The 16,556-nt window shown below is 37.1% G+C and overlaps 4 protein-coding genes across 4 annotated transcripts; 2 read left to right on the top strand and 2 right to left on the bottom strand.

Annotated features, from left to right (window-relative positions):
- Positions 1–1,102: 1,102 nt before the first annotated feature.
- On the top strand, positions 1,103–3,335 carry GCK72_010079 (uncharacterized protein; the record flags this gene model as incomplete). The annotated part of the gene is made up of 9 exons (XM_053727678.1): positions 1,103–1,222; positions 1,266–1,321; positions 1,369–1,492; positions 1,547–1,890; positions 1,938–2,158; positions 2,209–2,421; positions 2,473–2,754; positions 2,799–3,064; positions 3,180–3,335. The coding sequence occupies 9 exons, from the start codon at positions 1,103–1,105 to the stop codon at positions 3,333–3,335; spliced, it is 1,782 nt and encodes a 593-aa protein (XP_053587255.1).
- Positions 3,336–3,867: 532 nt separating this feature from the next.
- On the bottom strand, positions 3,868–5,614 carry GCK72_010078 (uncharacterized protein; the record flags this gene model as incomplete). The annotated part of the gene is made up of 9 exons (XM_003105995.1): positions 3,868–3,973; positions 4,019–4,124; positions 4,170–4,382; positions 4,429–4,584; positions 4,646–4,821; positions 4,869–5,095; positions 5,151–5,273; positions 5,323–5,457; positions 5,513–5,614. 9 exons carry the CDS (start codon positions 5,612–5,614, stop codon positions 3,868–3,870), a joined length of 1,344 nt encoding a protein of 447 aa, XP_003106043.1.
- Positions 5,615–6,274: 660 nt separating this feature from the next.
- Positions 6,275–7,860, top strand: GCK72_010077 (uncharacterized protein; the record flags this gene model as incomplete). Its single annotated transcript, XM_053727677.1, has 8 exons — positions 6,275–6,400; positions 6,457–6,657; positions 6,711–6,839; positions 6,891–6,995; positions 7,042–7,254; positions 7,361–7,504; positions 7,551–7,739; positions 7,789–7,860. The coding sequence occupies 8 exons, from the start codon at positions 6,275–6,277 to the stop codon at positions 7,858–7,860; spliced, it is 1,179 nt and encodes a 392-aa protein (XP_053587254.1).
- Positions 7,861–8,774: 914 nt separating this feature from the next.
- On the bottom strand, positions 8,775–16,080 carry GCK72_010076 (uncharacterized protein; the record flags this gene model as incomplete). The annotated part of the gene is made up of 18 exons (XM_053727676.1): positions 8,775–8,866; positions 8,915–9,337; positions 9,383–9,467; positions 9,513–9,827; positions 9,963–10,076; positions 10,153–10,305; positions 10,354–10,454; positions 10,934–11,059; positions 11,130–11,353; positions 11,401–11,717; positions 12,507–12,803; positions 12,858–12,967; positions 13,013–13,165; positions 13,209–13,544; positions 13,587–13,692; positions 13,760–13,881; positions 15,872–15,928; positions 15,972–16,080. 18 exons carry the CDS (start codon positions 16,078–16,080, stop codon positions 8,775–8,777), a joined length of 3,240 nt encoding a protein of 1,079 aa, XP_053587253.1.
- Positions 16,081–16,556: the final 476 nt, after the last annotated feature.

Below are 16,556 nucleotides of genomic sequence, written 5' to 3'. Positions count from 1 at the left end.
ATTCTTTGTTTGTTCTCAATTCTTTAAATATCAACTATTTCCTGAACTTTTTTTGAAAAGAATCCTGGTTTATTTTATTTTTCCTCTTTCATCTCCAACTCCGAAATAGAAAAACAGGAAAATGAATTTTCATTTCATCAATAAACTGTTTGTTATCGGGAACTTTTGAAAAGTAATCATACAAAAACGATCTTCCGGTCAGATGTGAAACTGAAAAGTGTTGAGTTTTCATAAATAAATATTACGAAACGGGTAGAACATTTTTCAGAACATGTTCATTTCGATACATTTCAATTTATGAATAAAAGCAAGAACGAAAACTTCCTCAACGCTACCGTACTCTTAAATATGAAAAACGAGTTATATTGTTTTGATCCAGAAATAGGATTCTCAAAAGTCTGATTTTGAATATTTTTTCCATCGTTTCAATTTAATTTTCGAACTCTCTCATCTTCAAATCTATAAAATCTATCACATTGACCTATTTTCAATTTCAAGAGTCTCTCTTTTTTCTAATCTCTTTTTTTATCGGCCGACCGAAGGCCATGATAAACTACCTTGACACCCTTTTCCTTATTGTCTCTCCATTTCATATACTATTTCTTCACTTTCAAAAAGAACTAATGTTCATCTTTCACTCCTTCTCCGCTCCCCTTTCCGCCTATTGCTGACTGCTGCAGCTGTGTTTGAGTGCGTGTGTGTGCCCGTCCGCAGCGCCAGCACCTCCTGGTACTCTCCGTCTCTCTCGTACTCTCTAGTATTTCTATTCTATTTCATCTCTTCTCCGTCTTCTTTTCTATCAACTTTAGGCTGTTAGATGGAAGGGCGCGAGTCGTTTGTTTGGGACGCGAGCGCCAAGGAAGATATTTTACGTCGAATTTTGAAATGCTCATTCCTTTCGGCTCATTGTTATCTACCGTATTCCATGTTTTTTTCAAATCTTTCTCTACCTAACTCAGCCTTATCTCCATTTCCTTGCTCTTCAATGAACGTTTATTCTAAATCTCAAAGTCAAAAAATCTTCTTATATTAATTCTTCTCAGAAACAAAAACCAATTCAATCGACTTCGATCTCAAAACTACTGCCGTTCGGTTTAAAAAAATGCGAAGTCTACTAAACTTCGTTCTTCTTCTTTTAATCAGGATAGCAACTTCTGAAGAAAAAACAAGTTGCATTGAAATTGAAAAAGGATTCACTGATGGTCAGAAAACACACGAAAAGGTAAAAAATACAAATATCAACAAAACGAAATCTCAATTTTCAGCAAATTTGCATTTGCGCAGACGGTGGAATTTTCAGCAGTTCAGGATTTTCAATTGAGTATGTTTCGAATGTTTTTATTCATTAAACATTTATTTTGTTTTTAGATGTGAATCAGCTCCGATTTCAACCATCTCTTCGAATCTGTCCACATTGAATGGAACTTCTGTGGGTCGGCTCACGATCAGAGATGCAGTAGTCAACACTCTTCCACTTGATGTCTTTGATAACGTAAGAATATTGAGAATCGGAAGAATCGGGCATTTGATCAATAAGTTCTTCTAGGTTCGTGCCAAACACCTGAAATTCGAGGGTTGCGGGCAACTAACTCTCCAACCGAAATCATTCATTGCTCTCGGAGATTCTCTTGAAATATTGGCCCTCCGTGATAATGAAATCAAAAGATTAGAAAAAGGACTTTTCGCCGGTCTTACCAATGTCAAAACTCTTGATTTGGCAATGAATAAAATTGAGGAAATAGATTTCGGAGTATTCGAAGATCTGGAAAGGGTCGAGGATATTCTTTTGAATGGAAATGTGATCCCGGAATTGAAGGCTGGACTGTTCAATGGACTCAAGAATATGAAGAAGTTGTCAATTCAATCATGTGGATTAGAAAAAATTGAAAAGTAATCAGTCAGAATAACGGGCTTTCACTCAATTTTAAAGTTTTCAGAGGAGCATTCAAAGGACTTGAAAACCTGGAGCAACTCATTCTATCCCATAATAATATCCAAAATATCGACTGGACAATATTCTCAAATCTCAAAAACCTTCGTGTACTCGATCTGGGATCCAATTTTATCTCGAATGTGGAATTAAAAGGTTTCCCAAAACTTGAGAAGTTAGTGCTCAATAACAATACAATTGATTCGATGAAGGCGATTAAACTCAAAGGTAAACAATAGTATCACTCGAAACTCTTCCTCATTTCTTCCCATTTCCAGAACTCCCATCTCTCGTTATTGCTCTGTTCGATCGTAACAAGATCCAGTCCATAAATGATATGGATATGTTTGGATTAACAAGATCTGATCGGATTGAGACAATGTCTCTTGCATGGAATAATTTGAGTCAAATCAGTTCAAAAGCATTTCAACACACTCCAAACTTGATAACTCTTCTTCTCCAACACAATCATATCGAGGATCTTTCAACCAGTTCGTTTCCATCTTTTTCGATTCCTCATTCTCATTTGTTTCCTTTTTCAGATACTTCCACTTCGATTCGGATTCCATTCCTCACAATTCTCAAAAAACTTGCAACTCTTCAACTCTCTGCCAATAACCTCTCTATAATTCGAGCCGATGAACTTCCAAAATCTTTAATCAATTTAGCTCTTGATCATAATGTAATCACTAAAATTGAAGCGAGAGCTCTCGAAGGAATGGCTATCAAAAAACTATATCTCCATAGCAATAGACTGAGCTATTTATATCGTGGAACTTTCGATTCATTTGCTCCATCTTCTGTTGAAGCAATTGATGTTTCTTGTAAGTCTATCAATTCTCCTATTTAATATAGTTTCATATTTCAGCTAATACATGGCAATGTATTTGTAATGATCCAAGAGAATGGTTGCCACGATGGATATCTGAAGCAGAGGAATCAGATGTATCAGAAGGACCAATAGGATGTTTAGCCATTCCAAGATGTGGAATAGAAATGGATCCAAACAAGGCAGAAAAGGAAGAAGTAGTGAGATCAGGATGGATTACTGTAGCTGCTACCATTTTGACAGTTATCACAATCATCATTATGGTCATTATTGCTATGCTCTACTTTAAGGATTACAATTATCAGGTTTGTTTTCACTTCGTTATTATTGATATGAAAGTAAATAATAATTTTCGGAAAAATGGGTTCTGAAATTCGATAAATTTCGAAACTCTTTCAATATTTAATAGTATTTTTTCAGTTCACACTTCGAGGACGTCGTTCGGATTCGGATCTTCATAAACTGATTGAAAATGATCCATTGAATATTCAATCAGATTCGATTCTTGTGGTTCCAGCAATGCCGAAACGAAATACTGGACCGAAAAAGACAGTACGATTCGAGAGTTTTCAATAATTGGAATGAATTCTCTCTCCCACAAACAACAATTTAATAATATCATAAACCATCAAAAGAAACTGGATTATTTCATATTTCCCCCGGTTATTTACCTCACGTTGTTCGCTTTTATCTCAATTGTATATAGAAATCAGAAATCCAGTGCATCTTCGTTGAAAACTTCTCTCGTCCCCAAACCTCCATACGTGTTCTTTCCTTTTTCTCCTTCTTTTTCTTTCTTCCCAATTTATTTTTTCTGTCTCCTTCACCCCAAAACTTATCAGGTACTCTCTACTGATCTTTTTGAATCGTTCATCGAAAATGTTTGAATAATCTCCAAATTTCGAAGCTTCTGAAGCACACACTTGTCACCCTCTTCCCGTTTTAATATTATTTTTTCACGATACCGACATAATAAAATAATCACTCATTTTTTATTCGAGATTTATTCACAACTAATGATCTGAAAGAGAGAAATGGCAAGTAAATCACACGAGTTTTTACAATGTAATGGCACGGATGCTAAATTTTCAGAGTCTATTTTATACAATCAATTATCGTCGTCTTTAAAAAAATTCATCACATTCTCATTAATAGCCATCTCCTTTCGCTCGGTATAGGCGGCACAATTCTCGTGAACCTTCTCCAAATCATATCTGAAAAATCCTTATTCAGATGATTCAAAGCAAGTATCTGAATACCTGTAGTTCACCATAATTCCAAAACTATTGTTTATTCCACGATGACTTGTATCTCCATTCCAATTCAATCGGTATAACTCAGCACCATTTCGAATATGAAAATTAGCTGAAAAGCGGGATTTAATTGAGACAAGATGCTTTAAAAACTAACCAACTGAATTCAAAGCCATTCCATTACGTTTGGCTCTGCATAAATAATGAGCACAAGCATACATCAGAATATGTTGAATTGCACTGAGTTGCTCCTTTTTTGTTTTTTCGTTGCTTATCACTTTCAATAGGGTTTCAGTCGCTTCAGATTCGTTCATCATCTCATTGGAAACTTCCGACATCCATTTGACCACCTTTTCATTCATTACAGATGCTAAAATAGTAATTAATAACAATGCTTATTTGAATCCATTTCATACGATACTCAGCATTTCCTTTCAGATTTCTTATCAACCAAGGTCGAAATCCAGGTATTGGTGAGAGCGTTGAATGAGTTTTAATAGAGGGAACATCTTTTTGAAGTTGTGTTGCCACTTTTTTGATTAACATGTTACCCAGATCAATTCCGGAGAGGCCTGAAAAAAATAAAATAAATACACCGTTATCTATTTTCAAAATAATTTTTATAAAACTAACCGGGTTGGGTGGATGTGATTGAATAGTAAATTGCCGTTGTTTGATCTTCTTCTCTTCCGATTGGTTCTCCTCTTTTTGTAATTTCTTGAACACTGTCCGCAATTTCACTTACTAATGCTACATGAACCATAACTAGTGGGTTACGAGGAAGGGCTTCGTGAGAGAAATAAAAACATCTTAAAACAATACAATTTCATTTTGCCTGGAAAGAGTAATCAATCACCTTCTTAACGGGCCAAGACGTTTTCTAAAATCGGAGAGTCCTCTGACTGGATGAACGGCTTCATATTCTGCGACTTTTTGAAGAACATCGCCAGGAGAAGACCACGTTAATCTTTCTAATTTAAGATTTCCGAGACAAAACCAAGAAGTGAGAACTTCTCGTGTTGCAATCTCGACGTGTCGAAGATACGATGTAATAGTTTTATCCGTTTCCCGTTTCAGGAGAGCCTGAGAATAAGTTTGACTGATTTTCAGTCATATAGTTGAGCATCTTGAGCCCTACCAAAATGTTCGCTCTCATTTCACAAACTTGAGAAACTCCTCCTGGCAAATTTCCAACAGACTTTATCAGATTGACATATATAGCTGTAGCTGCAGTTCTTACTTCTGGATACATTTGATCGTTCTGAATTTACGAGTAGGTCTGTCAAATGTGGTTAGTTTTCAATATATACCTTCGAGTATAAAGAGATGGCATGGTTCAAAGCTTCCTTATTGACTCCATAATTAGTAACGAGATCAACGAATATCGACTTGCGAGTTTCAGGTGCTGAACTCCCATACAACTTCGAGAACTTTTCCCCATACGTCTGAAAGGAATGTTATGAATTGCTCCAGTAGTAGCATGTATATACCGTAACCTACTAGTAGCTTATCTCCACTTGTGCGATTTGAAAGTCCGTCTAAAGATGACAACAATGTAGACGCTGATCGAACCGATTGGAAACAAAAATATTGCCGAATCATATCAAGAATCTATAAATGTATTGTTTGAAATAAGAAATAGTCCATGTATGGTTAAAATTAAGAGTTCACTTTATTGCTATAGAAGTATCGACGAGGCGATACTTACCACTGCACGAAAGTCAATCCATTCTCATTTCAGAAAATGTTCAATGCGGAAAATCACAATCAAAATCACCTGATAAGCGCAAAAGACAACCAACAAAACAAAAAAGAATCAACAAAACGACGGCAAAAATCAATCAAACGCCAACTGCTTTAAACATCCCCGTATTTCTCTGTCAGTTGCCTAGAATTCTGAACCCAAACACAAACCTCAAATGAAAGAAAAGAGAAAAAAACAGCCGAAAACAGAATAGAAATGGTTAAAGTACAAATAAAACAAGAATGGAAAACTGCGCGAGAAAAATGCAAGAAGTGTGTGCGCCGCTTGCAAATCAATCGGTCGGCTCGTTCCGCCCCCATCTTTTTTTTATTTCAGCAAGAAAACGGTTTTCAATTATTCATATTCATGCTTGTTTATAACGTTTCAGTAACAATTTAACTATAAAATAATTATCACAGTTAAAAAGGTTTAATGTTCAGTTATATCTTCATTGACCGCTTTTCCGTTGCATCTAAACCTCATTTTGACTTGGAATTGTGATTTTTAAGGTAATCAACATGTCGACCAACGTTCTCGGTCAAACTCTTCGTTCTTCGAAGAATGTTGTGCAGAAAGCATTCGTAGCGACAGCTCCAAGTTCTGACATGCTTCGTTTCCGATCACCTGTACTCCAGACTAACACGGTAAAAACACAAGAAACAGTTTTCCTTGGAATAATAATAATCTTTTCCATTTTGAGACCAAACTGGCTCGTTATGGAGGTCGTCATAACGTCGCCGTACTGCCAGGAGATGGAATCGGCCCTGAAATGATTGATCACGTTGAGAGAATCCTAACAGCTGTTCAAGCTCCTATCGACTTCGAGGAAGTTAACTTGACTTCTAAAGAAGATGCCTCAGAAGATTTGGCAGAGGCTATCACTGCTATCAAAAGAAACGGAGTTGCCTTGAAGGTGTTTTTCCTTCTGAAATTATTCTTAAATCGCAAATTTAGGGAAACATCGAAACGAAATTCGATAACCCGAGTTTTGTCTCTCGTAACTTGGAGCTTCGTCGTCAGCTCAATCTCTATGCCAATGTTCTTCACTGTTCTACAATTCCGACTGTTCCGAGCAGACATACAGTATGTGAAAATGAGATAATATACGAATCTTTATCAAAATGTTCCTTTTAGGGGATCGATATGGTCATCATTCGTGAGAATACCGAGGGTGAATACTCAGGAAATGAGCACGAAGCCGTCAACGCTCCCCATCCACGAGTAGTGGAATCTCTGAAAGTAAACCATCGATTTTGTGACTAATTTCGTATTTTGTTATATTTAGGTGGTCACTCGCGAGAAATCGGAACAAATTACTCGTTTTGCTTTCCAATTTGCTAAGAAATATGGAAGAAAGAAGGTTACCGCCGTGCACAAAGCCAATATTCAAAAATTGGGAGATGGACTTTTCTTGAGAGTAGCTACAGATATAGCTAAAAACGAATATCCCGAAATCGAATTCAATGCCATGATTGTCGATAACGCCTCTATGCAACTGGTAAGTCATATAAAGTATTTGAGGGGAAAACGCAAATAACGGACACATGCAACTTTCAAAACAATAACCCCTGAAAATAATTTAATTTAAAACTGTTATTATACAGGTTTCTCGCCCACAACAGTTTGACGTGATGCTCATGCCAAATCTATACGGAAACATTATCTCCAACATTGCTTGTGGGCTCGTTGGGGGACCAGGACTTGTCTCCGGAATGAACATCGGAGATGATTACGCTGTCTTCGAAACTGTAAGCACAATTAAAACATGCCGGCAACTTTTTTCATTAATTCTAGGGAACTCGTAACACTGGTACGACCCTTGCTGGAAAAGATTTGGCCAACCCAACAGCTTTCATTCGCGCTGCGGTCGATATGCTTCGATTCCTTGGACTTCAAATGCATGCGGATATCATTTCTGATTCCTTGTTCCGTACTCTTGTAGACAAGAGAATTCACACCGCGGATATTGGAGGAAGTGCTAAGGTTAGACTTTTTTCATATATGGCTTTCTAAACTAAACCATTATTTCCAGTCCTCGGAACTTGTTCAATCAGTGATCGAATTCATCGAGAAAGAGCTGGAAGACCGAAACTACCGTGTTTGAAGTCATACTTAAGAATCAAAAATTCATAACACCCACATAGTGGCTAGCTTTACCATCTCCCCTTTTTCTCTCCTCTATTTTTTAAATAATTAATCCATGATTTTTTGGCATAATGATTCTCATTGTGCTCATTATCCTCTGCACCCAGTTGACTGAGGGTTTCTCCGTTCTCTTTCAAAATTCTCCCAGTTCCGTCTGATGTCTCTTATCTTTTTCTTTCTGTAACCAAAAGCTCATTGGATTTTTTGTATGATTCTCTTTCTAGTACATCGTTTATAAATTTGGTTTAGTGAAATTTGATATTTTGTTAATGATGTTGATATTAGAATTCTGTCAAATAATTAGGTACTTTCACCGGGTACACTTAACCTGATTAACAAACACTTGAATGCTCCTTAAAGAAAGGGTGGAGTTTGAAGTCTACTGTATCTTTCCATTGATAGACTTATTGAAGACAATCTCGACATTTTCTGCTCGTAATTCCTACTTTATCGCCAGACTTTCCGTGTGAAATTGAACCTACACAGTTTAGGTTCAATATACCGGATAGTCTGGTGAGAACATCTGACTTTACCGGTAAGTAACTTTAAGAAAATAAATTATTTGAAATTAAAAAGCCTTTCAGAAATGTTGACAAAATACTTTTACTTCAAGTTCGAAATAAAATAAACACTACAGAAAAGTAAATTTAGAATAAATTACAGTAATATGCAAACGAAAACTGGGAGATTGAGGGCTATCACAACTACGAGAAAATATAAAAATGATAAGATGATTGTAAATGTACAAAAATACAGGAAGCTCGAGAATGGTACAGTAGAAAAGTGGTTACTAAATTTTGACACAAATAAATTACCAGATTAAAATGATTTGAACTTACTAGTTAAATAAAATTTAAATAATAAAATTAATGTCTACATTTCACTTGGATCATCATGGTCTTCTTGTTGGAAAGATGTATTGACGAATGACGCATTTTTTCCGGTTAACGAAGATTTCTTCTCTTCTGGAAATAAATTAATCTTACTTTGTTCATACGTTTTTTTTAGCTTACTAGATAGTTTCTTTGCAACAGGTGGCACAGGTGAAGCGAACTGCAACTCATTCACAACAATTGATGGATGTGACGATCGTAGACCAAATGCACTTTTCTTTTTCTTTTTTGAAAGAGTCGTTGATCCATCTGCCGTCCATATTTCTGCTTCGGAACCATCTGTTTCTGGTTCAGATGAACCTTTTTCTCGATATTCTTCCAATTTTAATTTATCTTTCTTTCCCTCTTTCTTCTCTTTCTTTTTTTCCTTTTTGAGAAGTTTTTCCAACTTTTCTTTTTTCACAGTTGTAATCAGAGTCTCTTTCGTTGAAACTTCTGAAGTTTCCAAATTCAAAATTTTCTCGATTTTCTTCGGAGAAGGCGGTTCTGTTGGAGCACCAACAGAGATCAAAGTTCCAATTACTGGCTCTCTAGGGAGTGAATCTTAAATCATTACCAGATAAGAAGTTTTGTTTTCTTAAAACTCACCTTCTGATACTCGAATGGCTTCTGGAAATGATGTATTTGACATTGAAGGGATAATTGACACAGGCGCAGCTGTAGGTAGATCAGGCTGAAATAATGTATGTGTTGTGCTTTAACGGCATAACGCTCGAACCTTCAACCGGCAGACTAGCGGTGTCACTTGTCTCGGCAATGTTGCAGGCGCAAAAACATTTTGTTGTTGAACATTTGGTCTTTCGAAAACAGTATCTCTACGATCAGTCCACCGATCTCCAAGGTCCCATTCATCATCAGCAGAAGGATTTCGTCCCAGAGCAGTAGACATGGGCAACGGTGAAATCATTTTAGGAGTGAGCTCGTCTCGTAGAAATGGATTGGTAATTATGTTTTGAGTGTGAGGGGAAGAGGTCCCGATGAAAAGTGGTGGAAAATTGGCAGATGAAGAGGAGAACGGAGATGTCAGCTCGTGCTGAAAATTTAGAAGGTTGCTTAGCATTTCAAAAACTTTATTTGGTTTCGACAGAAAACTGTGATAACCATCTGGTATTATTAATGAGTAATTTTAGAGTAAAATTTCCAGTACATTTATTTTGATTGAACTCACATCGTCATCATCCTCTAATCCATCATCTTCAAGAAGCGGGCGGCTTCCTCCTTCGCCATCTTCACTTCCTACAGTATTCTGGGAGTCTTCGTCATGAGATGTATCGCCGCCACGCTGAAAGACCAAGATATAATGAGGGGAAACAATTAATGAAGATTGGGAAACAGTTTCATCGACGTTTTTAACATACCCTGCTATCATCATCCTCTTCTTCTGAATCGTCTCGATCTGTCTTCCCTCGACTATCACTGCTAGCATCATCTCCAACTCCATCGATATTCTCATATGAATACCGTCGACGATCATTCATTCTTTGCTCATCAATTTCACTATCTTCTTCTGTCTGAAAGGATTCTAATTAGTAATTAGGGATATCAAGACATTATCCTACTTGAGTTTCCTTCTTTACTTCTATTATTCCTGCTACAATTTCTTCACGATCTTCTTCATCTGTGTCGCTGATTAACTGTCTTTCATCATCCTCTTCGGCAGCTGAAATGAGAAAACAACAAATTTCAAGATTTTGAACGTTCCATCTGGAAATTTTCAACAACCACCACCTCTATAATAAAGCTCTAACCGTTTATATTTACACATTCACACATTCATACAAAACATGCAAGAAACGAAAAGAAAAGTAGAAATATAACCGATCAACATTTTTCACAGGAACAGCATCAATAAAAAGTGATCAGGAGGGAGAAAGGAAGGGAACCAATTCTACAGGAATAAAATCATCGGGCGAAATTAACACGGTTTAAAGTTTTTATAAGGTACGTGGTACTTTAAATGCTTTAAGGATTTATGTTTCTGTACAAAAAACTAGAGCAGGGAGTTCAAGCTCGTACCTATCTAAACATGAAAACCACGAGATGTGGTACGTTGAGGAATTGGAGGAGGCGTTGACCGAGTTAATACGTGCCGTAATAAAGGGGAGGGTGCAATAGTAGAGTATTGGGGATGAAAACTACCTGGAGGTAGAGAGACGGGTTGTGCAGATGATGATGTGGAAACTGTAAGTTGATCAAAAGGTGCTGCTCCGAACGGGTCGCGTGAGTCAATTGATGAAGTATCACTCTCCAGTTCAGTTGGCACTTCTGTAAATAACTCAATTTACGTTATCTACTTATCGCAGCGTTTAAAAATTTTCATAAACAAATTGCATACCTCTTCTTCTAATTTCGTCGAAAACCATTCCAAAATGAGAATCGTCCATCATGAAACCGGTTTCAGCAAAATCTTTTCGGCAGATTGAACTGTTTGAAAACGGTGCAGCCAAAAATGGATTCCATTCTCCGACACCATTGTTTGATGAATGATTAGACATATCTTCCACACTCCGTACTACTTGAGAAGTGGCCTTTGATGTCGTCTGCTGGCTACTGTACGGCCTTTAAAGCATAATTCACTTCAGGTGTCAAAAAATCGAAAAACTAACTTGAAAGCACTTCGAGAAATTTGACTTGTATCACTAACATTCCGCCTGTGTTGTTGATGAAAAATAATGTCCGCTTCGTGTGGCATTCGTCGTTTTCCATCTGTTTGAGCACGATCTCGTGGTAAAGCTGGTTTGTCTAGGTCCGTAAAACCCAGATCAGAGGGTTTCATGAGGGGGCATGAAAGTGGTCCTGATGATTCTTGCTGTTCCGCTTCTAATTTATTATCACCCGAGAAAGATTTTCTATGTAATTCAGAAGACGCTCCTTTTTGAACTTGACCTTCATTTGTTTCATCCGATTCGAGTTTAGAAGGAAACTGAAAGCTATTCAATAACATTACTCTTTATAATGTTCGCGATGAACTGACAGTTGAGGTAAAGCTGCTCAGGGTCCCGCAACGAAAACTTTTTAATGTAGTTATTAAAAACCAGCCTGGCTGCCGCGCCTTCGGCGCTTCATCCGGCTGGCCTCTTCTTATTTACGTGTTAACACGCGTGTTCATCTTCTCAGAAATGTGTCCGCGTGGCCGAGTGGTCCAAGGCGGCGGTCTCTGCGAAAAGAGCGCAAGTTCGATTTTGGGCCCGGCTGTCTTTCTTTCTCATTTCTCAAAATTTGCGGACATTGGGACAGATGGACAAACCCCACATGCGTTTTATATATAAGAATGATGGGGTTTTAAGTAAAATTGACGACTTAAGAAAATACATTTAAAATAATACTGGTATTTTATTTTTTCTGAAACCCCATTTTTAAGCAATATAGTAAGAAGTTTTCGTATCGGGACCCGGAGTGTTGTTGCGACAGCAGCTCTTCCCTAACTGTCAGTTCCATACTTGCAACGGGTCGGCCCGGGTCACAGTACAAAAGTTTGAAAATTTGAATTTTTTTTTGATTTTTTCGCAATTTTCGACTATGTTTTTACATATCGATAAAACTCAAGTGTACATAGGATGAGTATTTTTGATGAAAATTTCAAAAAATTTCGAAAAATGTTGTGAAAAAATTGTGCTCATTTTTTGACTCCGGGCCGATATTTTGCAAGTATGGTCAGTTCCTCGCGACGCGGTAATAAAATACAGTGAAAATATTGGGAATTTATCGTTACCTTCAAATGTGATAGCCCTAATGGTGGAACGGGGGAAATGCTGGGAACGTTTGGAACGGTATTTGTTGCTTTTGGTCGAAGACGTGGTGCCACAGAAGTTTCCCCTGATCCTATGACAGATGGCACCACATTGGCAGCACTGGTAACGTTATGAGCATTACGAGAAACTGATGAATTCAGATAAGTAATAGGAGGTTGTTCTGCAGTGCGAGGTGACGCCTCCCGCTTATTGCGGGGTTTTGTGCCATCGTTCATCAGTTGTATACATGATTTCAACCGTGGAGCAGTGTCCGTCAACTGGAATAGCAATTAAAAAGCCTATTTGTATTGAGAAACTTTTGAAAATGTTACCTTCTTATTTTGTATTTCAGTTGGAAGAGGCTTCCCATATGCTTCGAAGGCAAGAGACGCTGTCTGATAAATCGATGGTCGTCGATTAACGTCAATATCGAGAATCATATCTGGGCATGTGAGCGATGTTTCAAGTACTTATTATAGACACTCACAAATCAGAACTTTTGTTTCGTCAGGAATATTGGGAGCGTTGGGAAATTGATAATTGACAGATTGAATGGCTAGTGGTGATTCTTCAAAGGGCACACAAAAATAACAAAGACGGTAGAGTAGAACGCCAAGAGCCCAAATATCACCTTTCAAACCTGCAATCAAATCATTTAGTTCGTTAGTCATTTGAAAACTTACCTAGTTCTTGACCACTATATAAATCAACCATTTCTGGTGATCTGTAGCACATTGTTGTGTTTCTTTCAACTTCAGACTTTACATATTCCACTCCAAATTTATCAATCGATAATACTTGAGTTGTCGCACTTCCAAAATCGCAAAGAACGTAGTTAGGTGGTTTATGAGAAGATATCAACATATTTTCAACTTTAAGATCACGGTGAATGATAGGCTGCGGTCGGTTATGTATGAACGAGACAGCTTCACAAAGATCGGAAAAAATTGAAAGAATCTCTTCATTCGTCAGATATTGGTTTTGAGATATTCTTTCATTCATTAATTGGAGTACATTTCCTGAAAAATAAGAATTTCTACAGTTCCTGGAAAAAAACTTGCGTTGATGATATTCTGTTAACAGCATACACTCCCATATTCCATTTCCCAGACAATTCACATAACTGTCGACGAATTCTACAATATTCTTATGACCGACGCATTGTTTCTGAAAATGGTAGAATTATTCAACTTATGAACAATTCTTTTGAAATTAATAATATAACTTTACTCACAAGAAAGCTGTGTTCTCTGCAGCAAGCATCCAGCTGTTTCTGATTTTCTTTTGTGAATTGCCTCTTTAACGCAAATTTATTGTTTTTTCTGTCACTGGCAATGTAGACGATCGCGAATCCCCCTGGAAAGTGATATTTCATGCTTGTTTAACAAACTGTATAGAAGTGCTTCTTGATTTCCACGCACTTTTTTTCAACAATGTTTACTAATAATATTCAGCAGATCCGTTTGTCTGTCCGTTTGTCGCCGACTCTAGCACCTTCTGTACTGAACCGTTTTCAATGAAATTTACACAGATCGATTGGAAATTTGTCCCGGATGATGCCCGTCTATTTTTTTAGTTAAAATAGTTCTAAATTAGGTCACTACGTGAGAAAAAGTGGTTTTCAAGCCTTTCAGTTGCTTTCATTTCCGAAATAGGGAAATAGGAGTTCACGGGGAAAATAGTTATAGAACTTTTTCATTCTTCAAATGAATTCATTTCTTCAAATTGTCAGGAAAAATGCGTGGGTTAAAAAATTTTTTTTTGGTTCTATTCCAGGTTAGATATCCTTTGAAAACTTGAACGTTCCATGAAACACTTAAGACGTCCCTTTTTTCCATAACTTTAAGCTAGATGCTGGATGTCTCTGTGTTAAGGAATCCACTACTTCCCGGGTGCTGAGCCATTATCATGTCAAGATTCAAGGACGTTTTTGTTTTTAGGCAATCACTACTTCCAGGTGTCACAGCAAGCTCTTGGTTTTGAAAGTTTAAGCGACGTCCAAATATTTTTTGAACGACTAATTGGTTAAATAAAATTTTGGAATTTCAAGGGACATCTGAACGGTTTTGGGACGTCTAAACATTTCTGAGCATTTTTGGGACCCCGAAAAACGTTTAAATGTTTTGAGGGACGTCTAAGTGTTTTAAGAACGTTTAAGTGTTTTAAGGGACGTTCGAGTTTTCAAAGGACATCTAAACTGGAATAGAATCGCTTTATTGACACCCTTTCAAAGTTGGACATTTTTAACTGAAAAACGGTCAAAGTTGTTCGATTTATGGCCATTACTGTACTCCATTTTTACCGGCTGTCTAACTTTCACACTTAGAAATATGTAGAATAGCTTTGAAGTCTTTTAGAGAAAAAAATCAGAAAGCAGAACAGTTCAGATCAAACCAGACTGAAGAGAAGATTTCCGTGTATATGAGAAACAATCTTGAAAGATTTTGGGGAGGGAGGCGGCATCGCTGCCGATCAGTCAAAAACTTAAAAGTAGTACTTTAGGTTAATTTTTTAAAGATGTGAATAGGAAAATTTCTAACATTCTAAGCTTCAGTAAAAGAGTTGGTAAGGCTTTCTCAGTCTGAAGCCAAAAAAGTCATTTGCTGTGTTTAGTACAATTCATTCTGAGACTTCGGATGTCTCCATCATTAAAGAAGTTGCAACAGTCAGAAGCTTAATAGAAATAAATTGAATGAAAAAACACTACTCAAAAAGTGGTGGTGATTTGTGAATAAGTAACTTTGTCGTTGATCAGTTACCTTCAAAAGGTAATAATTTCTAGGATGAGGATTTGTTAACACATGGTCTCAGTCTGCCATATTCAGAGAAGAGAGGCAGCATTGCCGCCGAAGTTTGACATTAATATTTGAAAGATGACTCGCCTCTTGAGGAGGGAGAAAGGAGAGTTAAACGTTCCTGTTCTTTTGAAATAGTATGTTAGATAAAGCAGAAAAAATGAATACAGTTTCGATTAGTGAATTGAAAACTGCTCATATTGAAATCCTTTTTTCCTCAGGATAGAAAAGTCACCGAGTAAATTTGTCGAAATCGTATCAGAAAAGCAGAGATGTTTTAATTGTTCTCTACCGGAACGGGCTGTTTAGCTAACAAAAACTACCGACAAGTGAAGAAAATTAATACGATCCAGGAGAAGGAGAAAATTCTGAGACTTCGATAGTTTGAACCATTTAAGAAGCGCCGCAGGCGCTGTAACACCCAGAAGGGTGGTGTAGAGAAGGAGGTTGAGCAGCCGTTAGGCTGCGTTAACCGACTGGTTAAAGTATAGTTAATAGTTCACTGGAAATGAAAATTGCATATGATTTTTCAGAAAAGCACAAAACCTCACCTTCTGCAATCTGCTTTTCAATGGTGACTCTCGTATGGTCAAGCTTCAATGAGACTCCTAAAAAAATATAATACCTTAGTAAATGTAAATAGAAACTAGCCTTTGCACTTGTTTTCGCTCAACTGTTTAGGATCTTTCTTTTTGCTTCCTGCTGGTTTTTCATCGCTGAGTACTTGTGCTTTTCCGGAGCTAAAAAGCCCCAAAGGCATGACAACTTGTCTGAAATCTCGAAAATACGTGCTGGCTGTTCTTTCTCGTTTTGATATTTGACAACTGGAAAAATTGAAATATGTAAAAATGAAAAATCAAGTTGAAAACTAGATTTTTTTGAGCGAACAAATTGATCGAAAAGAGAGAGGAGTGTCGGAACGCAAAATAGAGGAGGAGTCAAAAGTGGGTGGAGAATGGGTCGGCAAACGCGCGGCGCAGTTTTTCGCATCTTTTTTGGCCTAAGTTCTGTTTAAACATGTTTTATAAAGCGTTTCAATTATATTTTTGGAGATCGCTTCTTTTGAAAAAGTTTCTTCATTTCAATTACTTGAATAGTTCTTGTAAATACTATAGTGAAACATTTTCAAACAAAAATTAAAAAGAACTCTAGACAAATTCTCAAAATCTCTTCGTTTCCTTCGCGAATTTTATTCACTCGCCCCTTTAAAGTTACTTCAAATTTTGAAGACTTATT

Source organism: Caenorhabditis remanei, chromosome III (assembly GCF_010183535.1).
Source record: "Caenorhabditis remanei strain PX506 chromosome III, whole genome shotgun sequence".
In the NCBI taxonomy this organism is placed as follows: Eukaryota; Metazoa; Nematoda; class Chromadorea; order Rhabditida; family Rhabditidae; genus Caenorhabditis; species Caenorhabditis remanei.
The sequence above is the reverse complement of the archived record's forward strand: the minus strand, read 5'-3'. Positions and strand labels throughout refer to the sequence as shown.